This window comes from Oxyura jamaicensis, chromosome 3 (genome assembly GCF_011077185.1).
Source record: "Oxyura jamaicensis isolate SHBP4307 breed ruddy duck chromosome 3, BPBGC_Ojam_1.0, whole genome shotgun sequence".
NCBI lineage: Eukaryota > Metazoa > Chordata > Aves > Anseriformes > Anatidae > Oxyura > Oxyura jamaicensis.
Window position 1 is genome coordinate 39,878,742 of NC_048895.1, and position 26,897 is coordinate 39,905,638.

The following is a 26,897-nucleotide window of genomic DNA, read 5'->3' on the forward strand; positions in this document are numbered from 1 at the left end:
GAAAGATGAGATAGTTACTTACTGTACAATACACACAAAATAAACCAGCCAAACTGACTGAATTGTCCAACATGCCATTACGCAGGCTACATTTGTGTCTAAGCTACCTTCCCCTGTGACCCAGTGAGGTCACTTCACAGGTGAATCACAGAATCATTAAGGTTGGAAAAGCCCTCCAAGATCACCATGTCCAACCATCACCCTACAATGTCACCCACTAAACCATGTCCCTAAGCACCACGTCCAACCTTTCCTTGAACGCCCCCAGGGATGGTGACTCCACTACCCCCCTGGGCAGCCCATTCCAATGCCTGATCACTCTTTCCAAGAAGAAATGTCTCCTCATTTCCTGCCTGAACCTCCCCTGGACAACTTGAGGCCATTCCCTCTAGTCCTATCACTAGTTACCTGTGAGAAGAGGCCAACCCCCAGCTCCCCACGCCTTCCTTTCAGGTAGTTGCAGAGAGCAATAAGGGCTCCCCTGAGCCTCCTCTTCTCCAGACTAAACAACCCCAGTTCCCCTAGCTGCTCCTCACAGGACTTGTGCTCCAGGCCCTTCACCAGTTTCACATAGCCCTTCTCTGGACACATTCCAGGGCCTTGATGTCCTTCTTGTAGTGAGGGGCCCAAAGCTGAACACAGTGCCCCAGGTGCAGCCTCACCAGAGCAGAGTTTCACCTCTGGCAACCACCGTACACTGGAGGAACTAGAAGTTCCCTTGGTCCAGAAAGCATTGCAAACTGAGTGCTCCTGCACAGTTTATTTTCTATCTCATACATTTTACAAATCTAATATATATATATATATATGATAACCATTAAGTTGCTCTTATATTCAGAACATAAATGAAAACAACAGCTCATGCTGCTCTCGGGATTTTTACTAATACCTGTAATTTTTTTTTCAATCATTCTGTTAATTGTGAAATTGTGAATTCTCAGGAAAGAAGTTTTTGTGAGGATAACTTTTATAGCATACCCCTAAATCAACCTACTAATGACAACGATGGTGTGGTATTTAGAAGATTTAGAGTGTTTTCCTTATTTTGCCTGACATAAATGGAGTTTTTGCCTCTGAGTCTCACACACATGCAAATATGTACACATCTTTCTCTCTCTGCATATAGATATCTTAATTTGCAAGGTAGAGCTAACACATCACTAATATTTCTGTCATTCATAATAGGTAAAAAGCACCAGAGAAACTTTTTTTTCCCCTATTTTTTAGGTCTAGCATTTGAGTCTGGCTGTTCACTGTATGGACTGACTGCTTCCGTGTTAATACCAAAACTCATTCCCAAAGAGAGGCATTTCTTATGTTGAAAGGGTAACCCTGAGCCCAATTAGAAATAAAATAGCTGATTCTGTATGTTGTCCTGTATTTCCTTAGAGAGGCAGTGTTTTTGGTGATGGATAATTAGGCTGAGAGTGAGGAGAAAATATATTCTTGCCAGCAGAGATCTGCACAAATGCTGGAGTAACAATTGGAGCCGCTCCTGTAATTGTAAGCAATGACAAAGCCCCAGCAGAGCTAAGAATTCTCTGGGCTTCAAACTTGCCAAGCTTATGCCTCAACAAAATGAATGCTGTATCTGCCCCGAAGACCTGCATATATCTTTGTCGCTGTGTGCTGTTTGAAGACTACTGGTCTTAACCCCAGAAGCAGATATGGTCAGTGACTACTAGCACATTCCAGAAATATGTGTATAAGCTGTATAAAAATGTATCCATTAACATCCTTCAAAATATCCCTAGGGTACTATTGTTGCATAGGCAGCTGCAAACTACGAAAATGTGTTGATCACTGGTGCTAGGGGTTAAGCCAGGTTTTACCATCAACATGGCACATAGTTACAATAACTTACACCCTGAAATCTTCCCACATTAGTATTCAGAAATAATTTTATTCAACAATAACATAATAATTCTATCAGAGAAACACTTGTACCAGCAATCAAAACTGATTAATGCTGTTAAAAACCATGTGTTTGTTTTTTTTTTTTTTTTTAAGTGTATCAATAAACCAGATTAGCTTTTCAATTTTTTTTTTTTTAAGTTATTTGTAAAGTACTCTTTAAAATAATTGAATTTGGTAATAGAGGCCAATAGTCTAAACAACATTACTGCCTCAAAACCTAGGCTAGTCATCATAATTTAACATTTTTTACATAGTACTTAAGGAATATTCTGCAATTACATGTAAATATCTCTAGTGCACTGTCAACAGTACAGATTCATTTGGCTGTTACATGCCTGTTCATGTATCATACTTTAATGAGATACACAGAGCTCTTTGCTACTTAAGTAAATGACCAGTCAAGAAAAACAGAAATTATTTTATCAAAACCAAATACAGCCGTATCACAAAAATTAAAAAACAGTAAGATAACTTTAAGCAATGCCATTCTCTAAAACAGTGGATTAGCTCTCTAACCAAATTTTTGTATTAAGGACAACCTATATCTTATCTTGCTGCAACCCTGTAAGCTGCTAAATTCAGTGCAACTAACGATAAGGTAAAGAGTTCAGGGTTTTGTAAATTTACACTCAAATATGAAATGACTATTCCTAAATTGTGTTTTTACAAACCAAGGCTACACTTGGCTCTTCTCATCCCTTCTCCAGCCCTAAAACAAACAAAACTTTTCCCAAAGGTCTTCCAATTATCTGGTAACATAACAGATTGTCAGCTAGCTTAGTGTTTGAAATAACTCACATTCACAAAGGGGTTTCTTGTCTTCTGAGCACAAGATTGCAGGTGAAACTTCTGTCCCATGGAGAATATATTCCTGTCCAGTAAAATATTACTGCTAACTCCCCCCCAAAACTTTCTTCTAACTGATCCTCAGTTTTTTTTTTTGCCACACCACTGACTTAATGAAATGATAATCTTCCCCTCACTGAGAGGGGTTGTTAATAATGATGCTAGCTGTGGGCCTGCCAGTACTGTGAGGCAACCTTCTTTGTTCTTCTTCATTTGCTTTGTACATTTCAACAATCTTTAAGGGAGTTTTTATTAAATAGCATACTTCTGTTTCAACATAAACTCTTCATCTCTAGCATATTTCAGTAGAGTTAGGAAATGTATCCTGGCATTTTCTTTCACAGGTATCCTTCTATAGCATTCAACTGTCAGCAAATTCAATACGTTGCTAGACCAGTTTGTTAAAGCTCTCAGCCTGTTTTGGAGTAGGAATAATTAACCAGCAGCTAAAAAGTTAAAATTACTTTCTTTGCCAGTGATTATACTGGTCTGTTCTTTTACAGTTGCACAGGAATGTCACAATTTAAACATTTATTTGACAGCAACAACACTATATGGAGAAAAGATAAGAAATGACGTACCTAGACCACCTTACGTAAGCCCACGGATAATCTGTTTGCCTTACAGGCCTGCACGATACGGGAATGTTCCCACCACTCTGGGGGCTGTGCTGCATCCAAGTCAAACACGAGCCACAGAAGCAGTGAAACTTTGTGTCCTCTGGATGAAAATAGTGAAAATGAGTGTAATACGACTGGCTTCATGCTGCAGCTTATCCCTCTGAAGGGGCATTAGCAGGGCATTAGCTCCCTGCCTGGCTGCTCGTTTTCATGGAACATACAATAATTTAGTTGACACCTGTGCCTCACCATGAGGTTTGTTGACAGATAAGCACACACACACACAAAGTGCATAAATCTTGGGGTGCTTCTGGAAACCAGATTACTTACATTCATCTGCACCTGTTACATTCAGAAGTTTGACATAGTGGAGTCATTTCTTTAATACTCCTTCTTCAGAAATGACAGGTACTACAGGAATGACAGTAAGCCATCAGAGACTACTTTACATCTACTCTTTTGACTGAGGTGATGCTGCCATACATGACAAAAAGCACTTTGTAAGCATTCAGCAGTAATACATATACAGGAAACATAGGAATCAAGATACAGGTGCATAGTGAAGATGTGTAGTTAATTTTTCCATCACCTACAAAAACTTTTTTTAAAGCATGCTCCCCTTTTATACTTTGCTATTTTTTATTTTTATTTAATTCCTTTTTTCTGCTTCTTCTTATACTTACTGTCAAGATATTGCTGAATGCTATTTTTGTATTAGGAATTTCCCTTCTAATCACTGTATTGCATTGGACCTACACTGTTTTGTCCATTTACAGGCTGTAGTCCTCACATTTCTCTTGCTCATCTAGACATCTGTGGGTACTTTGAAAAATTATTTGCAACAGACACCAGTAGGTGAGAACAGGATATAGAATCACAGAATGGTTTGGGTTGGAAGGGACCTTAAATACCACCCGGTTCCACCCCCTGCCATGGGCAGGGACACCTCCCACCAGACCAGGTTGCCCAAAGCCCCATCCAGCCTGGCCTTGACCACCTCCAGGGATGGGGCATCTGCAGCTTCTCTGCAACAAGATATAAAAACTCATAGTAGGCCTAATGACACAGCTGGAAAAAAAAACAGGTTTTCGGGTGTACAGATCCTTCAGCTGTAGTGGTCCTAATGGACCACAGAACTCACATGCCCCACATCTTGTCTGCTTTTTGTACTTACATCAGATATTTTACCAAAAGTTGTTGCCTTACTGTACCCTCAGATCTTTGTAGCCTCCCATAAGATACTACATTGCCCAACAGACACTGTACTCTCACTGCTGGTGTTTGCCAGACTTGAACAGGAATTTGTGACGTATTGATTCCTCTGGTTTACTTTTGCTAATTTTAGAAATGAGTCATTCAAATGTTAATTTGGAAAAATAAATAAGTAAAGGCAAAAGTTTCAATGGCAAAAAATTTCCAGAAAACCACGTGTCACGTTACTGAAATCTAGTTCATGTACTTGGGAAAGCAGCTGTGATTGACCAAGCTTCTTGTAAGGTGAAATGTGAAGCCACCCCATTTTGCCTGTTTGCTCATTTAAGTGTAATAATTTCTAAGATACATTTTTACACAGCAGATGACCACACTCAAATTCTGTGTACAACCAGAGAGCATGAGCTCAATTCAGGCAAATAAGATCTGACCAGAAAGCATCAAGTGAAATAACAGAAGTGGCAGAACTTTATCAGTACTGTTATAAGTTACCTCTCAATTAATTTCAGAGAGCATTGCTTCAATCATACAATTAAGTTTATTGAGTAAGCAGCCAGCAAGCAAAACAGCGCTGGGTGGCCGGGGAGTCTCTGCTCCGCCAACGGTGCGCAAACACCCCCCACCAGAGTCCCTTTTTATAACTCGGCAGTTCCGGGAATAGGCAGCACATCCGGTATGTTCTGCAGTTGCGCATGCCGTTGTTAGGGGGTCGTCTTAGTCCCTTTGGTGGTCGTGAAGATGAAGGCTGTAGTCTTCCTCTGCATTGTGACTCAACTTCTTTTCCTTATTTGGTCATGTCGGCCCAGCATGAAGCAGGAAGGAAGGATGATGCCAAATTAGTTTAACAATTTATCAAGAAGTGGTTACATGAGCCTTGCAACAGTGGCTTTAAACAAAAGATGAAAAGAACGGGGGGAAGAAGGTGAGAGAGAAACTCCCTCCCCTCCTTGCCCGTTTCAAGGGAACTCTTTAGCTACATTAAGTAAAGAATTTCAAAATATCTAACTGGGTGCTTCACAGTTTCTTGTCTCAGCAGGAAGCCTTCACTACCCCCACTCTTTAAACAGAGCTCCTTGCTCTTCTATAATACAAAAGACAATGAACAAGCATCCATTGTATATTACAATCTCTCCTTTTTCTTTTGGTTACTCATTTTGTTCATTGAACCTCTGCAACGCCTGGCTACTAAGGGCCAGCGTTTCTATGATGTCTTAATCTGTATTTACCGGATGATATCTAGCACGGAGGAGCATTAAATGCACTGCCTCTAGATGATTCTTTACAATAGCTATTAGTTTATTGAGGATACATGGCCCGAAAGTTAATGCTATTATTAATAATAATAACAGACCTGCCATGGTTGACAATAAAGTAGTAAGCCAAGGTGAATAATTAAACCAAGAGTCATACCAACTTTGTCGGTTCTCATACTCTCGCTTTCTTTTTTCCAATCTCTCTCTGAGTTTAGCCATTGTATCCCTTACCACCCCAGTATGATCAGCATACACGCAACATTCCTCCTTCAGAGCTGCACATAACCAGCCCTGTTGCAAAAATAATAGATCTAATCCTCTACGATTCTGTAATACGACTTCTGAGAGGGACCTCACAGATTTTTCTAGAGCAGAAATAGACTGCTCAATTCGGGTCAAGTCCTCATCTACGGTGATACATAGAGGTGAATTCCTGATTTTGTTTGATTAGTGAAGCGACCCCAGTACCGACTCCTGCTCCTCCCAAAATTAATAAAGTGGCCAGAGTTAGGGCTGTAAATGGTTCCCTTTTTTCCAAATGATAGCTTGCTACCGTGTGTTGGGTATACGCATACTCTTCAGGGTGATATAAGATTATTGGTATAATTATTACCTGTACACAAAAATCATGAGATGCGTTGAAAAGTTTTAGCGACAGACAAGGAGTTACCCCTACAGACGAACAAACCCACCTAGCATTATTGGTGGGTATTAACCACTCAGCTGACGGTTTTTTATTCTCCATGACCTTACACAAAGAACGTTTTTCATCAGGAGCTGTGCCTATAGATCTACCTTTCCTGGTTACCTGCGTTAGTGTTACTCCTACATCTCTTCCCCAGGTGCATTGGGAAGGATTGCTCTCATTTGTGCGAATTGGTTCTTCAAGATCCCCTATAGCACCGTAATATGGGGGTCTTACACTAAAACATAGCCAGCAATGTTCTGTCATGTTTGGATTTGTTTCGTTTAAGAGTTGGTAACTAGCTTTCATGACCCCCCATATATTATTCTCAGCTATAGTATTAGTTTCTACCTCATCAGCTGTCTGAACCTCCCGAGTCATTCGAAGTTAGAATTGGCACCATGGTCGTCGTCATCACGCCTCTTGCAAATGGGATTTTCTGGTCACTTCCTGACAACACCTTATTTGGCCCCACTATCCAGGTTTTATCGGCCTCCTCCTTTTTTATTAGTATAAGCCCCCCTCTGTCTGTTCCAGTTTCATAGAATCTGACGCCCCACGTCTTCCCTAGCATCCAACTAGTATCGCCTGGATTTGTAACAACTGTGTATAAGAAACTGCAATTCCCAAAAAATGATAGGCTTCCTCTGTAACCAGACTGGACAGTATGTCCACCATTGCTCAAATGTTTGCATCCATAAGGTCCTTGTCCTACATTTTTGGGGGGCTCCAGGCCCCCAAGATGATGCAATTGTTTCACACCCCCAATACTCACAGTAATAATGATTCAGATAATTACAATATCCTCTTCCAGGGTTGGATAGTGGACAGAAATAGTATTCCGTTCCATTGTCACACGGTTCAATTGTCACCAAATCACACAGAGAGGTGCGAAAACAGGGAGCCCCTGCCGTAGTTACCTGTTGAACAGTAACTAGGTCCTCCTAGTTATCAGTTATCCTAGAATCAGGCTCCATTTGAAAGGCTGGTGAGGGTGTGCAGACACATGGCTTACTAAAATTATAACACTAATTCCCATGTATCGCAGAAGAGAGCGAGGACCCATCTTTTCCCAAGATGTTTTAAACAGACCTTGTTCAGCCCCTCAACTCCCCACCGTTTCACTTCTCTGCCTCGCTTGTCAGTTCAGTTGCAGCGAACTACAAGGTATTAATTCTTCTCAGCAGCAGCAGTGTTCTTCAGGGGAATTTGCTATGTGGCCATTAAATTGTACCCAGGTACTTACTGGGTTCGCTTCAGTGTCAGCTTCAAATCCTCGGGACCTAGGGCAGCTTCCCATCTATCCTCATGAACTGGTCCTTTCACACGGCTGGCATGCATCCATCCTTTCTCCGCTGTCCAGACAGCCGTCTCAGTGGTGAGTAACACAACATAGGGACCTTCCCAACGCAGCGTTAAAGACGTCTCTTTCCAAGTCTTAATTGAAACTTTGTCCCCGGGTTGTACCTTATCAATTGCTACATCTAGCCGGGGACGCTGTGCTACCAAACCTTTTGCTTGTAGCTCCCTGTGTCAGCTCATGAGTTGTATTAAATAGGGCCTCAATTGGTCGTCCTGTAATTGGGGATGGTCTGATGGCAGTTCCAAATCATAGGGCATACCATATAACATTTCAAAAGGAGAGACTCCTACATCCGTTCTGGGCTGTGTCCATATATTTAAAAGTGCGAGAGGTAAACATTTTACCCAAGAGGCTTTGGTTTCTAGCATGAGTTTAGTTAGTTGTTTCTTAATTTCACCATTCATTCGCTCTACTTTTCCAGAACTTTGGGGATGCCATGGAGTATGGTATTCCCATTTTGTTCCTAAGGCTCTCATGATTTCTCGAGATACCTTAGAGATAAAATGAGGACCTCGATCTGAGTCAATTGTTTCCACAATTCCATATCTAGGAATAATATTCTCAAGTAATATTTTTACCATGGTCTGAGCCGTAGCTCTTACCGTCAGAAAGGCTTCAACAAAATGCATAAAATGATCCACAATCACTAATAAATACCTGTATCTCCCTGTTTTTGGAAGTTCCGTAAAGTCCAATTGGATTTTGGCGCAAGGCCGGTGAGCCAATTCCCGACCCCCCAACACTCTTTCCCTCATTTGTCGGGCATTTACCTTTCTACAAATTATACAGTCATTTACAATTCGCTTTGCTATATTATTAATCCTGATACACATATATTTTATCACAAACTGATCTACCAATGCTTGAGTTCCCCAGTGTGTCTTTTCATGAAACCTTTGTAATACCCTCAAGGGTGTCAATTTCAAAAGCACCTCCCATCCATCCGATAGCATCCATTTGCCCTTATCAGTTTCTTTTATTCCCATTTGAATCATCTTGTTCTTTTCTTGTATAGTAAAACAAAACAAATTATAAATTGGCCTGTGGTGATAACAATGCATGGGTCCTTCCTTTTCCCCTTCTTGGATATGGCACCGGCATAGTATTGCATCCATACCGAAGTCCTCCCAGCAGTCGTAACATGGGAATTCTCCTAAATCATTGCCACAGTCTGTGCATTTTTCCCTCGTCTCTATTATTCGTATATTCATCAGCACGGTCCTCTTGGCCTCTTGGTCTGCCAAATTGTTTCCTCTGATCTGAGGAGTGAGGCCTCGCTGATGTCCTTTCATATGTACTACAGCAATTTCTTTAGGCCCTCTTAGGGCCTGCAAAACTTGAGTGATCAGTTCTTGATGCACCGACCCTTTTCCCTGTGAATTTATTAGCCCCCGCTCTTCCCATATTTTACCGAATGTGTGTACCACCCCAAAGGCATATTTTGAATCTGTGTATATGGTACCACTCTTGTCCTTTAACAACCTTAAGGCCCACAGGATAGCATATAACTCACAAGCCTGTGCAGACCAGCTTGGGCTCAAAGGTCCAGATTCAATTATTTTGAAAGTTTTCCCATTCACTAATGCATATCCTGATTTCCGCTTCCCTTCCACTACTCGTGAGGAACCATCTACATATATCTGTTCCCCTGTCAGCAATTCCACTTCCTCTAAATCTGGTCTTAATTTTGTTTGTTCTTCTATGTTTAGGAGACAACCGTGTTCTAAGGACTCATTTGGCTCCCCATAGAGAAACTGAGCAGGATTCTGCAGGGAAGTGGTTTCTAATGACAATTTCGGAGAGGAGATTAAAATTCCTTCATACTTTAGTAGTCTTGCATCTGTAATCCATTTTTCCGCTTTTTGTTGCAATACTCCCCGTATATCGTGCGGAGATATTACTTTAATCTCTCCTCCAAAAGTAACTTTCTGTGCTTCCTCTACTAATAAGGCAGCTGCCACTACTGCTTGCAAATAGCTTGGCCAGCCCCGGCTAACCGGGTCCAATAATTTAGATAGATATGCCACAGGCTTCTTACTCCCCGCCCATTCCTGGGCCAGTACCCCATATGCAGTGCCTCCAGTACTATTCACAAATAAGAAAAACGGCCTTCTCAAATCTGGAAGGCTCAACACTGGGGGGGGGCACTAAGTCTTCTTTTAATTTCTCTAATTGTACTTCATCTTCTTTTGTCCATTTTAGCAATCCATCCTTAATTAATTTATTATAGAGAAATTTTACTTTCCCACTGTAATCTTCAATCCACTGTCTACAATAACCAGTTAGCCCTAATAATTGTCGCACCTGCCTCTCGGTCCGTGGGGCTTTTAGGGCTAATATTCCGTTAATTCTGTCTGGATCCAATTTCTTAGTTCTCCTACTCTGCCGGTGACCTAAGTATTTTACTTCCTGTTCCACGAACTGCAATTTCGACCGTGAGACTTTTAATCCCTGCAAACTTAAAAAGTTTAGCAATCGTATGCTGGCCTGTCTAACAACATCCTCATCTTTCCCTGCTAATAGCAAGTCATCCACATACTGTATTAATGTTACTCCTGGTGTCCTTTCATAATCTTGTAAAATTTGTTCTAGGGCCTCTCCAAATAAATTAGGTGATTCGGTGAATCCTTGAGGAAGGGACTGTCCACCGTAATTGCTGTTTCTGGTGGGTATCTGGGTCTTCCCATTCAAAGGCGAAATAATCCCTGCTATTCTCTTCCAGGGGGCATGCTCAAAATGCATCCTTTAGGTCCACTACGCTATACCACTGATCATTTGGATTCAATTGACCTAACAAAGTATGAGGATTTGCCACAACAGGAAATCTGGTCACGGTTCTCTTGTTAATTTCTCTTAGGTCATGTACCAATCTATATTTACCATCTTTCTTTTTTACTGGTAATATTGGAGTATTGAAGGGGGACATACAGGGTTCTAACAACCCTTGCTGCAATAACCGTTGAATTTCAGGCTTTAACCCTTGCCTGCCTTCCTCAGACAGGGGGTATTGTTTAATCCTCGTTGGTACATCTGGGTTGGTTAGGGTTACCTTAAAGGGCTTAATATTTAATCTTCCAACAGTTTCTGGAGTATACCAAATTTCAGGATTTATGCTTTGCTCATCCTCCGCTCTCAGGGGACACAACCTAATTTTTAATTCCTTATCTATCACCTCTAAGCCTATCCCTAATTCTATTATTAAGTCTCTACCTAATAGGTTATATTCTGCCTCAGGTACTAGGAGCAAAGATCCGACCCCTAGTTTAGAATCCAATTCGATTAACACCTCCTTGATAACAGGGACCCCGAAAGGTTCCCCTTTGGCCCCAATCACTTGGACCTTCTCTGCCGAAATTTCACATCCTAAAGGCAAATTTTGGACTGTAGATCTTTCAGCCCCTGTATCTATGAGGAACTCAACTTCCTCGTGCTGGGGACCTATCTTTAATTTTATCAAGGGCTCAGTTCTCTTTCGGGCCCCCAGCAAATAGAGCCCCTGACACCCCTAGTCCTCTTTAAACATTTTTTCATCCTCTATTCTCTGTCGACACTTTCTCTTCATGTGACCCCTTTTATTACAGTAAAAGCAGGTCACATCCTTTAATCCTACATCCTTTAATCCTCGGCCAGCCATCCTTCTCTCCCCCTCTGACGAACCATCCTTGGCCCTCTTCTGTGCTCTACTCCTCTCTGCCCTTCCCGTACTGCCGCTACCATCATTCGTGCTTGTTTCTTTTCCTTTTCATCTTCTCTTCGGACGTATAATTTCTGTGCCTCTCTTAGTAGCTCATCCAAACCCCTATCTTGCCACTCCTCTATCTTCTCTAATTTCTTCCTAACATCTGTCCAGGATTTTGCCACAAATTTAGTTTTTAAGAGGGCTTCTCCCACAGGGGGTCCTGGTTCTAGCCCAGAGTATAGTTGTAAAATTTTTCGTAGTCTTTCTAACCATTCTGTTGGAGTTTCATCTTTCTTCTGCTGTTCATTAAAGGCCTTGTTAATGTTCTGTCCTCTCGGGACCGGCTCCCTAATCCCTTGAATAATGATGGTCCTTAAATCTTGCATATGACCACGATGTATCGGGTCCTGATTATCCCAACTGGGTCGCTGCAGTGGCCATTTAACATCCGCAGCCGGACCCTGTTGGTGTTGCTGGTCCCAGATTCGCATCCCAGCTCTCCTAATCATTCCTCTTTCTTCGGAGGTAAACAGAATCCCCAGAATTGACTGCATCTCTTCCCAGGTGTAGACATTAGGTCCCAAGAACTGATCCCACCTGCTCCGCCACCCTCAAAGGGTCCTCTAGAAAATTTCCCATCTCCTTTTTGAAGTCTCGGACATCCCCAGAAGTAATGGGGACAGCCACGTACCCCATGCCTGGTTGTGGCCCTCCCATTGCAATTTCCCTTAGCGGATATAACCCCTCTTCGTTTCTGGGCTGCTGTCTTCTGGCCCGACTCCTGGTCACTGGTCCCTGGACACTAGCATCAGAATCACTATCAGAGTCTCCCTGGTTTTGCAGGTTGGGAGAGCTGGAAGCTGGAGGAGCCGTGGGAGGTGGTGGAATATAGGGAGGTGGTGGGGCTGGGATTTCTGGCTCTCGTCTCTTCCTACACCTCCCCTCCCCTCCCTTTTCTTTTAGAGGGTATAAATTAGCTCGGGTTTCCAAGTTAATCCACAAGTGTGCATACTCACTTTCCTCCAGACTAAAAGGTTCTTTTGAATTCACATAAATATTTAGAGACTGGCACATCCAATCTTCAAAAGACCCAAATATGGGCCAATAGAGGTGGTCTTCTTGAATTAGTTTACCACCCCAAACCTCAACACAATAATGAATCATTTTTACTTCGTCCTTTCCCCACCTAGAAGGGGAATCATTCCAATTTTTAATCATCAGTCCCAGAGGACTGTCTGGGGGAATAGGGGGTAACCTAAGAACAGGCATGACCCCACCCATGGGACCAGAAAGCTTACTCTTCTTCTGTCCCATCTTCCAGAGCATCCACACACACAATCCACAATCGCTTCCCCCTTTTTGTGGCCCAGTCCCTCACGGGATGTGGGAAACGCACTACCGAGGGGTCCGCACTCGCTTCATCCTGCTGGACGTCTCACAACGCCACGCTCCAGGATACCAACCCCAACCGAACGGATCACCGGCCTATACTTACTCACTCCTGAGTCTTCGTTCGGTCTTCGTGCACAAAGATTACTTGGAGTTGCCAGTTTTATTTGCTTGCTGCTGAATTTGGGATTCATTGGTGAATCCCAATTCATTGGTGAAGGATTTGAATGAAAGTAATCCTAGCGAAGGCCGCTGAAATCAGCAGGGGCGCCCCCCCTCCGAAGGGTTTTCAATCAAATTGCCTTCATCCAAGTCATGGCACCAAAGGGACTAAGACGACCCCCTAACAACGGCATGTGCAACTGCAGAACATACCGGATGTGCTGCCTATTCCCGGAACTGCCGAGTTATAAAAAGGGACTCTGGTGGGGGGTGTTTGCGCACCGTTGGCGGAGCAGAGACTCCCCGGCCGCCCAGCGCTGTTTTGCTTGCTGGCTGCTTACTTAATAAACTTAATTGTATGATTGAAGCAATGCTCTCTGAAATTAATTGAGAGGTAACTTATAACAAGTACCAGTTCCCACTGTGCCCTCCCTGAAGCCAAAAGCAAGTTTAGCCAGGTAGCCCGTGTAATTGCAGATCTGTTGCATCTACTGTAAGGCTTCCTGCTACTCTCTGTGTGCCCAGATCTGTCTGCTCTAGAGAACTATGCTGTGATGGAGAAGAGGTGACTCTGAGGTGTGTTATTTAACTCTTATTTACTACTACAGAATAATGTTTCCAGTTCCTGTGCTCTCTGCATGCAGACAGAAAGAAAATATTAGAGCTTGCAGCAAAAACATTTTTACCAGCAATGCATGTTGTGCAATCATAGAAGATGCTTGTTCTCATGCTAAGCAACACATATGTACCTTGAAAAATTAAATATATATGCCAGGCTCTCTTCATGAACCTAGCACGCCGTAAACTATTTGGATAGAAGACATGATTAACCGTCTACCCAGCAAGGCCTGTTCTCAGCCCCTGCTAAAATACTGTAACATCAAGGCAAGTTTCTTTAAAGGAAAGGGGCTTAGCACATATTCCCAGTTTTGTAACATTGTTTGCAAGCAGAATACCATTTCTCCTGCAGATGTTTCCTGAAACTGATTTCACAAAGAAATTCTGTTATAATTTTTTTCCACACTTCATTCATCTACCAAAATAACATTCATAGGTTGAAATCGACACAAAATCATAATATATGCTAGAGTTTAGAAAACTGTAGTAAGCCAAATTCAGCTGATACAGTAAATACATATGCAAATAAGGATTTTTTTTGGTCTTAAAATTACTATGTAAGGAATTCATTTTGTTTTTGTCTTACAGTTACTCTTTGTACACTTCTACAGCAAACGCTTTATGCTGCTGACACTGCAGTCAAAAACTAAACTGTTGCTGACTTTCAACACAAGCAGGATTAGACAGTTGGAGGAGAAGAAATAAAGTATTTTCTGTAACTCACATAAACGTGCTGAACTAACAACTGAGTGAACACTGACTTGGAAAATACGGGAGTTTACATGTAATTTGCATAGTCCTATATATAGTGCAGGTGTGTGGCAGTTACAAGCACTTGGTACTTCTAAGGTGTTTTTTTTGTTTTGTTTTATTAATCATTATTGAATTTGTGCTCCAGAATCAAACCTATAAAATTAAAACAAATACAGTGAATTCACCTGGATCTACCAAACAGAAACCGTACCTTTGTGAGAAATACAAACTACTTGCAATAGATCATGGAGTAGCAACAGTGTGAGCCAGTTGTGGCAATGTAAACATCAGCATTAGCTCTTCTGCCATTTTTTCTCAAATACCTAGCAAATATATTGGTCCACAGTTGCTGAAAGTAGGCATAGATTATGATTTTATCCTTCCCAAATTATATGCTACATCTTCTCTCAGTGACCAAACTGTAAAACTACCGCCTACTTCATTTCATGTTCTCTGGAATTCGTAGCTATCAGACCTTCACCTTTTCAAGCCATTTTCAGCAATGCAAAAAACTGTGACATAGTGGTACTTAAGGATAAAGATAATGGAAAACTATTTTGAATTTTTAATTAAATATAAATAACCATGGCCAATTTAAAAACTTTTAAGCTCAGAAAAATACTTTCCCCGACCTTAGTGCTTGTCTCCATACTCCAGTACAGAAATATCCTCCTTTAACAGAGTGGAGATGAGATGAACCTGGCTTAACAGATGGATGAAAAATAGAATCCTAGTTCCAGCAACCTTGCACATGAAATCAGGGCAATACTCATGTTTTTCCACAAAAATACAATTTTTTGCAAGCCTGCAAGTGAATTACAGCCATGTAGATAACTGTTGGGAACCAAAGACTGTGTCTGAGCTTTTTTTTTAAGCATTTAAAAGGAAGTGAAAAGAAGCAGCGGTAAGTTTTAGATCAGTTCCCATAGCTATTAGCAAAGCAAAGTTCCACAAATTCAATTGATGTAACATAATAGCTTTCAACCTCTCAACTGCCAAGCAGTACGCCCTAAGGGACCAGTAAATACTTAACAAATAATAAAACAGAATTAGGCATAGCTGAACTGATCTATCAGTAAGCAGACACTGGAAAGGGCAGTCCTACCCTCTTCTTCCTCTCTGGATGCGTGACCTGATCAGACTGAGTGATGAAGCAGCCACGTGTGTCAGCTCAGCGGGCTGCTCTGGCAGAAAACTGTACCTGAAAAATAAATAAATAAAACGGTTCAAGTACCTCGTGAATTGATTTACCATGCAGCTTCAGGATTGCTATGGCAGACTCGTGGGGTGGGGGACGGGGAGAGCTGGAGGACTGCCTCTCGAGGCCGCTCAGGACGGCCTGAGTCCAGCTGTGAGGTGAATCTGCACCTGGGAGTGCCTTCTCGTCCTGCGGGCTTCCACTTGCTACACAGGAGCCTGTGCCTACGCTTCTATTTTTGTCTACAACTGACATTTTAAAAACAAACAAACAAACAAAAAACATTAAAGCCAGCAAACGACTATTGTAAAGGTTTTTCATCAGCTTTCGGTGTTGTTCTCAAGAGGTGCAGATAAGAAAATGAGACGAGGTAAACTCTTATTTCCTGTCTTTCAGTAGGGGGTGGAGGGGAAGCGTTACCTTCGTAATACAAACGGCTTCTTACCAAGAAGCTCTGCTCAGGGAAACAGATTAACCCGAGGGAAAATCAAATAAATAAATAAACCCCCGCTCATGGTATCTCGCCCCCGTTCACCTGCGAGGCGCCAGGCATGCGGGCTGCCCCTGGCCGTGCCTATGGCTTTTGCCACACAACGGCCGGGGCAGGCAGTGGCCGCTAACGGCCGCCGGCCACCAACCACCACCCAGCAGCAGCAACCGCCGCTGTCCCCGCCCGCCGCTTGTTTTGGAGGCGCGCGTGGTCCGCTCCCATTGGACGGCGGCGGGAGGAGGAGCGGGAGGAGCAGCAGCTGCAGCCGGCGGGCGCCGCGCGCGCGCAGACTACACGTCCCGGCATGCGGCGCGGCGGGCCGGCAGCCGGGCGGCGGTTGCTGCGCGAGGGGACGGTGCGCGCTCAGGCTCGGGGCGAGGCGAGCGCGGCGCCCCCGCCCGACGGCTCCGGCTGCGGCCGCCGCAGGCAGGAGGAGACGCCGCCGCCGCTTTGCCGAGCCTCGCCCGCTTCGTGTGGCCGCGGCCGGGCGGAGCGGCGGGAGCAGCATGAGCGGCGGCGGGGCCGGCCGGAGCGGGGCGGCGCTGCGGCTGCTGGCGGCGCTCGGCTGCGTCCTCACGGCGGAGGCCCAGGTGGGAGCCGGAGCGGGGGGGCGGCCGGGGGGGGCTCTGTCACGGGCACGGCCCCGCCGGGGGGGGGGGGCTTCGGCCCTCGGGCTCCGGGCAGCGCCGTCCAGAGGGAGCCGGCGGGGAAGGGCAGCTCCGTGTCGGGGAGGGAAGGCAGGGTTGCGGCTCGGCCCCTGGCGTCGCGGTGAGCCCGCACGAAAACACTCTGAGCGAGGAGCACGTGGAGCGGAGCGCTTCTGGGGCCCTTGGCTGCTTGTTTTCATTGCATCTTCTGAACTTCACTTGCTGTGTTGGGACTGGCCACCGAAGGCGGTGAGTAGCCTACCTCAGAAACCTTACAGCGCGTTTTTGGGTTACAACTTGAAGTTGTCTGAGGCTTAAAAAATCTCTTACCTAACAGCTGTCCTAGCGTAACAAAACGCTAACTTAACTGGGGCTCTTAACACAGGTATTAAGCTGTCGTGGCTTCCTCGCAGCCCTTGGCAGAGAGATGCCTGTTCCGTAGGACTGTTATTACGTTGTACCGAGAGTTTAAACAGCCACGGTTCGACTTGCGCCGAGGAAAGATAAGCTGGCCATTAGTCCTTGGAGTTGTGTTACCTATAGTTTTTCTCTTGTTCTGCAGCCGTGGCAGTGTAAAGCGGTAAGGAACAAAGCAGTGTCCCAGGTGGTCTTCTAATTGTTGAAGCAATTAAAGTACAGCAACCCGATAGCACTAATAAGGTTGTTGGAGTAAATATGCTGCTTGTTAGTATATGCGCTTGTTCAGCTTTCCGATAACGTTGAAGTGCTGAGTACACCTCTTTGCCGGTTTTTCATAAGGAGAAATTGATGCAGGTTAAACACCGACCTTTCTGTGTGTAAGCTCAATTTATCGTAGAGGTGTTTGACTTCTCCAGCACAGCTGATACTTGTATGAAAGCTAAACTAAATTTAATGATACGTGGAAATACTTTGATAAGCATATTGGAAATAAGGAATAGAAACTAGTCTGTGTCTGACTTAGATCACGCTGTTACGTTAAGTTAATGCTTCTAGAGTTTATCATAAAGTTCAAAGTAATTGACAGATTAAAAGGAAGCCTGATACTTGGCCATGGTAAGAAAAGTTGTGCTAACTTCCAGTGCAGTTTGGCTGTGTATTTGTGGTTTAAGTTAACTAGTGCAGCTCAGTTTATAAGGGCAAAAAATGAGTTGTTGTGAATAGCAAAGTAGGTCATGCCATAGGTAGTGTTAACTGTGCAATATGTTGTTCTTATTTTCACGTCTTCACATTGAAAATTCACTGGGAGATCCAGGTGCTGACAAACAAAGCAGTTTTGTGCATTTTCTTAGTGATCTGTCATTAAGCAAGTCACAGCTCTGAAGACTTCACTGGCACTAATGACAAAGGTGCCTGGAGTTAGCATGCCATGAATTGACTCCGCTCCTGTGCAGTATTGGCTTTTCATATGTGCTGTCAAATGACTTTATAAATTGCATTTTGGTACAGATACAGCATAGTTTAATTTTAGAACATGCCTTCCAAGGAAACACCATTTTTTTCCAATTTTATGTATTCAGGGAGCCAACTGTTCCAGTTCTGAAAGCCTTATGAAAAAGAAATTGAGAGTCTTGCTTGCTTGCTCGTGCTACTCTACGTTAGCTTTTCTCTTAAAAACTTGAGCCTTCTTCTAGCTTGGGATGTGGATTATTTTTGGTGCTTCATATTCTTCTGAGTAAAACGCACTGCGTTTCAAAAGGTGTTCTTAGAATCCAAGTGTTATCAGAGACATCTGGCAAAGGTGTACCTTCAGTTAGTTTGCTATCTTGGTTAAATAAAGGACTGCAGCTTTATTTTCCATAGGTATTTGATACTGCTTGTAAGTACAGAATGTTGATTTGGAACATTTTCCCTTGGAGCAGCATTTTTGGTTTTGCAAGGAAGGTCTAAATATTTTTATAAGCAGTGGGAGGCGAGCATCAGAATTATTTCCTACTCTTCATCTTTAAGTCCAAAGAAAATTTCTCAGCTCCTCCTCACTCTGCTTTCATCTTAATGTGTTACTGTTCCTCACGTCGTTCTCCTGTTAATATAGTTGAATAATATTTGAGCAAAATGTTGAGTTACCTTTTTTTTGCCTTTTTATATTTTAGCAGAATGTACTGCTGTACATTTGTGGGAAGGTGTTATCTGTAAAGATGGTGTCCTGGTTTCAGTTAGGACAGTTATTTTTCCTCCTAGTAGCTGGTAGGGTGCTATGTTTTGGATTAGGAAATTACTTCCTGCACGTGTGATCAATAAGAAAACTAGAGTTTTGCAATGAAATAGTTATAAATTAAAATGCATGGATGTTTTACTTCTGTAAATATCAATAACAACTTCTGTGTTCTCACTTAGAACTTGGCAGTCATGTGGGTTGTGAGGTCTTTAGGCTTTTTAAAAGCCTGTTAATGAATATAGTCTTCCAGAGCTGTTTGCCCAGGTTTGAAGTTAAATAACATTAACAAAAACAAGTGTAACAGCACAGAAGACTTGGGGTGAAGTTGCTTCCCTTAAATGAGTTTCACTTCATTACCAAAACTACTCCGCAGAACTGTGACAGCCTATTTAATGTGTCAGGGAAAGTAAGATCTATAGAAGGGGAATTTCCTACTTAAAATGCTTTATTGCCGTAACCTCACCGTATTCTCATGGGGTGGTGGGGAATCCACTTCCTTGGCCTCCTTTCTGCTTCACAAGAGCAGAAGCCTACAGTGTGGTTTCTGGTGACTTTTTTTTTATATCAAGCTTGGTTATATAATGGTATCTTTGCTGTAGAGTAGTGGAGTGATTTATTGTGCATAAAACAGATTAGACGATTTCATAACCTCATTTCATCTAGCTGTGAAATCTATGGAGAAAAAAACAGGCTGTTTTTCTTCTCCTTTTGCACTCAACCTTTTAGTAGTGAGAAGTACACAAGATACTAAATACGCGGGCTTTCCTATTTTATTTGCTTTATAGGCTATCAGTTATACTGACAAATCTCACGTCTGGCTGAAGAATAATAGTAGTTAGCAGCAATGCTTGATTCCATTCATTTGTGGACTAAAGCCTTCAAAAGTACGTTTGAAAGGCCTTTCCAAGGTGCTTCTGTTTGGTAAAGAAGCTGTGCTGAGGAGTAGTTAGCTGAGATTTCATTAAATTTATGTCACAAATATTCATAGAATCACAGTTTTACTGTTCCGTCTTCATTAAGGCACTGTCAGGGTCATAGCAAAACTGTTGCTGTAGCTTAGTCTGCTCACTTGTTGGGGCCTCTCTTTACTACTTGCACAGTGCTATTTCCTCTCCTGTGCTGGCAGCGCTTGGACTGCCTTGGCACTTGAGCACGCTGTCTTGCAGGGGCAGTCTAGGGCTAGTTCAGTGCCAGCAAGCTTGTGGTCCTGGCACAGGAGTGATGGAATCTGGGAAGTTCAGACTTAATTTTGTGATAGGTTTACAGCCTTGTAGTTTTAGGAAAACCAGGTGCAGATATCTGCATTTGTTTGCAGAATTTAACTGTGAAGTTACTAACTTCTTGGGCACAAAAGTACCTATGCCCCTTTCTCCCATACTGCTAAAGATACTATATGGAATTTTTTGTACTTTTAAGAAGAAATGAAGAAGATAGGATAACTGTGCATAGTTGCCTTTTCAAGGGAATTCTTCTATTGCATGCTCATTAGTTGAATACTTGGTATGCAATTCTGTGCCTATTTGTAGTTTGGTAAATCTTGCTGTTCGTTCTGCAGAATATTCTATATGTTGAATCCATCAAAACAAATTTCAGGGCTCAAAATGGTAGTCTAACAATGATTCAGCGTTGTGTTTGAAGGTGGACTTAAGCTAAAAAGTGCAAAGGTCTGTTATTTTCCAGTTTTGAGTGTGTGAAGTATGTTATGTAATGAGAAATAAATTATTTGCCATGGAATTAAATTTTGCTACTATTTCTTTTGACTGCCATCATTTTAGGGGATTTTTCCACAGTTAATGCTGCATTTCTTGATTAAAAATCAATCCAATGTATTTTTTTATAGCTCACAGGAGTCCTAGATGATTGCTTGTGTGACATAGAAAGCATTGATGACTTCAATACTTTCAAGATCTTCCCCAAAATACAGAAACTGCAAGAACGTGATTACTTCAGATATTACAAGGTACAATTAGAGTGACTTTCTTCCTGAATAATTCAAATGAAATCCATAAAATACAGGGAGGATTGCTGAGCAAACGAACTTAGTTGCATTAAGTTGTGTTTTAGAAACCTTCAGTTCTTTCATTTTGTTGTAGCAGGTTTTCCTGTGTTTGCTCCTGGAGTCGGTGATAGAAAATTTACTGCTTTAATTCAATGTGTAAGTGCTAATTTTCAAGGCAATGTCTTCGGAAGGCTACATCTGGGGAAGGGTTGTTTATTAGCAACTTCAAAGAATTGAGACAGCAAAATGTGGTGTGTTAATGTATAGAGCTGGGGGGATAGTCAGGATCTGAAGCTTTTTTGCATCACTGATCTAGTTACAGGTAGGCAGTCACGAGGGCCAGTGTGCAGTCCACCCATTGCTACACAGTATTTAGTAATTCTAGAGAAGAATTCATCAGAAAATCAAGCTAAATAAATAAATTATGAAGGTTTTTATCCTTTCCCTTTTGAATAAGCAGCAGTTTTTTGCCCCTGCACGGAATCACAGAAGTGCTACAGAGTCCGTGCATAATTGGTGTTGATTCAAGTACAAGGACGGTACAACCTCAGTTGGGCTCACAAGTGTGTTTTGTATGTGAGCGCAGATATTGCTCTTAGTTACTTGGACCTTGCATCTTCCAAAATATGGTAGCAATTTATATTGTTAGGGTTTACTTTGAAGAAGGTTGTATCCTAACTATATTAGCTGTTTCTGGTGTGCTTTTTTGGTAGAAATTGGTGGGAGGACATGTTTTGTATAACACCTCTTACTGCAGTGGTAGTGATGAGATACACCAAGAATGCTGTTACAGTGTACGACTCCATTTGTTGTACAGCTTTTATGCATCTTTTCCCATGAGCTAGCATATGGATTAGTTTTCTGGCTTAAGATGTATAGACCTAAATAATATTTGTGAGTGTGTTTTTAATTCTTAAATTTGTGTTGAAGTTGCTCAAGGACTTGATGCCATCCTTGGAGTATTAGGCTTAATTTTACAGTGTGTTTTATTAGAACTCTTGCTGTGTCCAACTGCAGACTCAAATATCTGCAAAAAAAAGTTTTAAACTTAAAGTAATAACCCCAAATTATTTAAGTAGGTTATTTGATATAAGTAGTGACTTCAGTTTAATATCTTTGAATAATATCTATAAACTGAAGGAAACTAGTATAGGCTTTGCTAAAGGGAAACTGAGAAACAATGTGTTTTTTTTTTTACTTTGAAAGTTGTAAAACTGTTTCTGTATTTTTATCAAAAAATAGTGATAGCTGCTGTGGATAAATGTTTTGTATTTTACTTGTAATTTTAGGCTCAAAGATGGTGTATTTCCACAGTGTTTCTGGTAGATCATGCAAGAAAACTTTCAGTATGTAGTCTTCAGTATAGGAATGATGAGGTCCAGGTGTGTGTGTATGTGGGTATATATGGCTAATGCAAAATAACTTATTTTTTTAACTGACTTTCATATTGATAATCCATATGAAATGTAATCTCAACGTGTTAGAGTCTCTTGCTATGTAATAGATACTAGTACTTGTGTTATTCTGCCATTTGATAACAAATAGGAGCACTGACAAGAAAAGATGACAGGATTTGCTGGTAATGTTTCTGAAGTGGTTTCTCTTTGTTATTTATACTTGTACAACATCAACTCTTTAATTTAAATCCATTAATATTTTGATACCCGTTATTCCTTGGCTAGAGCAATGAAGTGTAGTAATTAATTGTCTATTTTTACTGCTTGGAATCTGAAATCCTCCAAGCATTTAATTTGAACCATAAACTTCTGTACTAGTTCCTGTCTTCCATGAAATATATTTCCTTGATCAGTTTAGTACAAATACAACTAATTCAGTACAGCCATTTTATAGCTGTGTCTGATTTGCATTCTTTTCAGCAGTTTATTTACTGCTTTTGTTACATTAACAGTGACAGATTTAATTTGGGCCTTAATATTCTGTGTTTGTGTCCATTTGAAGACCATTATTAACAGCTCCAATGTGCCAAGCTTCAGCTTATGTATCCTGACTGAGAGTACTTCCATGTATGTATGCATATGTCTTTCAATACTAAATTTAACCATTTTCTTTATTATTATTTTTTTTAATTTGAAAGGACTTGATACTGGGAGCTCTCTGTTTTAAAAGTTGCCTTAAATAATATTGATTGTAACCTTTGGTTTTTGTGTGTTTAGGTCAATCTAAAGAGACCATGCCCATTCTGGGCAGATGATGGCCATTGTTCTATCAAAGACTGTCATGTAGAGCCTTGCCCTGAGGTATGGATCAAATAACATAAAATAGAAAAGGGTCATTTGACTCTGCAGTTTGCTTATTTTCAGTGAGTAATGCTGTATGCTGTACTTTTCCACTATAGTAAACTTAAAATCTTTATAATAACATACTTTATAGTTCCAGTGGTAAGTAGACATGGTTCTGTTATTTCCTGTCATTTAGAATAAATCTCTTTTCCAGCCAAGCTGTATAATGTCCTCTATGAAGTGGTAGCACTGAATGTAAGTGAAGTGCTATAATAATTATTAGTATGTCAGCAATTATAGCGATGTATTCCCATCTATGTGTAGCTTGATTCAGCTCTCTGATAAAATCAAGACTATCTTAGACAAAATCTCTGTCACTGATAAATTCATTCTTTCAAAATAAACACAGCTGTGAAACAGGTAACTTAACTGTGTGTGTGGGGGGAAACGATTCTTAGAAGTAGTCATTCTCATCTCATTATCTAATATTTAGAGACTGGGGATGTAGGTGTGATTACTGTTATGTATACAAAGTCCCAGCAATGTATTTGTAGTATTGAGTCTAGGTCTTTGTTTCCTTGGATTTACCATGTCTTCTATGCAGTGACTTACAACATGCATTCAATGAGCAGTGATGCAAAGCAATAGGTGGTAGAACTGCCTGATTTCGTAATTTGCAAGACACTTCTAATGTTTCATGTCACTTTTATGACACTTCATGTCTGAGACTAGAGCTTACAGTAATTGTCACTCAGTCACCCAAATAACTGATTGGGGCAGGTATATAACGTACGCCTTGGGTTTTCAGAAGGCATAGGAGACAAGGATTGGTTCTTAGCCTGTTTGGAAATCCTGCATCTTCAGTGAAAAGGTAGTCTTCCCTTGACTTTTGAGAAATGTCAAATTGTTTTGGCAGGCTTTTAACTATTCTGAAGTATATACCGATTCTTTAACTATATCAAGGCTTATAAATAAGGCTGATCTATACTTCTAATCAGTCATCAGCTAACAAAATTCATGTTAGTTCAGAATTTTTACTAATTAATCTAGTTAATTTAAGTAAAAGGATGAAAAAACAGTTTTGAAAGAAGAAATAGTCAAAGTAGTCTAAGGTCTTAATCATTTTACCACTAATATAAATAACTCTATCGAAGATGTAGCACTGTTTCTGAACAAATCGGAGAAAGGAAAGGAGCATGCTAATTATGTAAAACAAGTGTGGTTTGGCCTCCTGTAAGTCTAGGAATTAAATATTTCTACATCAAGCATAATTTTTTCTATGAGCAGTGTAAAAGCTGAATTATTTTTGTTTTTAGAGCAAAATACCCGTTGGAATTAAAGCTGGGAGCTCTAATAAAGTAAGTAGTCATTTATTTTTTAAGTTCCTTCTCATTTGTTGTAATCTTAACATTACAGTAGATGTGTGGCTTTCTATTACAAATCTTCAGTCTTAGTGTCATGATGCAATTGTTAACATAACTGATCAGTTCCTGTATGTGGCTTTGCATTTTCTGTTGTATGAGTAACAGTGTTCCTGTTGTTGCTGGTACCACTGCACCATTCTGAGTCTTTAACAGCTTGAGACTCGGTACAGACAGAATCAGTGAATAACCAGGGACAGGGACACATGGCCACCAAATGCCTGGTGCAAAATTCTATGCCCCTTCCTGAGTATAGGCTACCTTCTGTGAAGCTATAGGCCGAGATGAATAGCAGTGCAGTCTTTTTGTAAGAATTGTATATAAACACAACCTGTAATAGTCCAAAAAAGGTGAACATTTATATGTAGTTCTGATGCATCTAATCTTGAACAGCTCATTAGCCTTAAGTTGATGTAGGCTTAAGTCATCTGTGCCAGCTTAAGTAGTCAGTCTGTGCTGTTGGTTTTCAAGCCAACTTGCTTAGATTATCAAGTGATCTTAGCACAGCCAAGAAAGTAAAGGAGATATATACACCTAGAAAAGAGGTCTGAGCAGAAAGACAAACCTCCCATTCCCAAATCCCAGACACAGTGCCAAGAAAAAAGGTTTTAGCAGTTGATTGGATAATAGTATCCATGGGGCCAAAATGAGAGATTACTGTTGAGTGCCTGGTGTAGTTTAACCCCGCTGGCAGCTAAGCACCACACAGCTGTTCCCTCACCCCACTGACCTCTGATGGGATGCGGAGAGAATCAGGAGGGGAAAAAAATAAAAGCCCGAGGGCTGAGATGAGACAGTTTAGTAGGACAGAAAAGGAAGAGAATGATGGTGACGATAATAACGTACAAAGCAAGTGATGCGCAACATGATTGCCCGCCACCCCCTGACTGATGCACATCCTGTTCCCAAGCAGCAGTCCCTGCAACCCCAGTCAGCCACCAGCATGACACCATGCTATGGGACATCCCTTTGTCTGGTTTAGGTCAGCTGTCCTGGTTCTGTCTCCTCCCAGCTCCTCGTGGACCCACAGGCTCCGTGCTAGCAGGGCATTGTGAGAAGCTGAAAAGTCCTTGCCTTACTGTAATCACTGCTCTGCAACAACTAAAACTTGTGTGTTATCAGCATTATTCTTACCCTAAATCTAAAACACAGCACTGTGCCTGCTACTAGGAGGAAAAACTAACTCTATCCCATCCAAAACCAGGGTAGTGTCTTGGCTCTGTTGTAGATTCATACTTCTTGCTTAACTCTGTCTTCGTCCTTCCCAGCACTTTCCACCTCACTGGACAGCCATAGTTACTGCATATTTTACCTCAGTGTAGCTTACTGTATCATAAATGACTCTTGGTATTAGGTTTAAACTGTATCCCACAAAAGATCACCGAAGATAGCTAAGAGCTGTCATGAAGTGAGTAACTTGTGACCTGTCTTGAACAGTGTAACAAGTCTGTCCAAGCTTTAGCTCAAGAGATAGTCTCATTTCCTGTTTACATGTATATAGTGGCAAGTTTGCTCTGAAGTGTACCCCTTTGCTTAAAGGCTTCCGGTGGTCAGAGAAGAACTCCTGTCTCACTGACATGATTGAATGTGTTTCAGCATATGCAGTAGTTGTTTGGGGAAAACTTTAGCCCTTTCTCTGGACAGAAGATCTTGAATTTTAGTGGAAAGTCTTTTGCCAGTTCTTTTTTTTTTTAATTGACTCTGTTCTTACCAAATATAAGAAAGTAAATTTTATTTTCTTCCAAGTAAAGAAACTGAATACTAAAATAACATAATGACCCTTACAGGCATTTTAAGACTTCATCTCGTCTAAAACTTAGTCTTTAAAGATTCTTTAAGTAGGTGTTTGAGCCTTCTGATTAATCCTGAGAGCAATAATGAAGATGTTAATTAGTAACTAAGGAGTATGCTGTTCTTAAGATACTATTTCATGTAATGATGTTGAGTTGGACTTAAAAAGGGAAATATCAGCCACTTTTTTTTTTCCTTACAATAAAGGAAGAGTGAAAACTTGTTCAGGGAGCTATCATTTGCTGGTGTATGTGCTACAGTTGTTTCCTTTGAATTGCCTTGTGGATTGTTGCAAGCAGCTACAGTACTGGAAGTACAGCAGTTCTGCCACTTCACTCAGTAGTAGAACCGAGGAGTTTATATCTGCTGCTTCTCTGCAGGAAAGATGTCATTGGGAATGACAGAAATCTTAAACCATTTTCATACATCTTTTGGTTAAGTTAAAATTCTTCCTTGAAGCCAATTAAAAATGGAGAA

General features: G+C 41.4%; 2 protein-coding genes across 4 annotated transcripts in view; one reads left to right on the top strand and one right to left on the bottom strand.

Moving 5' to 3' along the window:
• Nucleotides 1–15,747, bottom strand: part of EDARADD (EDAR associated death domain) — a 31,688-nt gene extending 15,941 nt beyond the window's left edge. The window contains exon 1 of one of the 3 annotated variants that reach the window (XM_035322115.1): nucleotides 15,732–15,747. The gene's annotated coding sequence lies outside the window, so the exon portion shown is untranslated. Of the gene's footprint in view, nucleotides 1–4,557; nucleotides 4,693–15,731 lie in introns of those variants that run through there. The other 2 variants (XM_035322113.1, XM_035322114.1) reach the window with 2 other exon arrangements.
• An 843-nt stretch (nucleotides 15,748–16,590) lies between these two features.
• Nucleotides 16,591–26,897, top strand: part of ERO1B (endoplasmic reticulum oxidoreductase 1 beta) — a 31,667-nt gene continuing 21,360 nt past the window's right edge. The window contains exons 1-4 of the mRNA XM_035322105.1: nucleotides 16,591–16,775; nucleotides 20,810–20,929; nucleotides 23,143–23,226; nucleotides 24,525–24,566. Of these exons, the coding sequence (XP_035177996.1) occupies nucleotides 16,692–16,775; nucleotides 20,810–20,929; nucleotides 23,143–23,226; nucleotides 24,525–24,566 (330 nt within the window). The 5' untranslated portion in view covers nucleotides 16,591–16,691. The remainder of the gene's footprint in view (nucleotides 16,776–20,809; nucleotides 20,930–23,142; nucleotides 23,227–24,524; nucleotides 24,567–26,897) is intronic.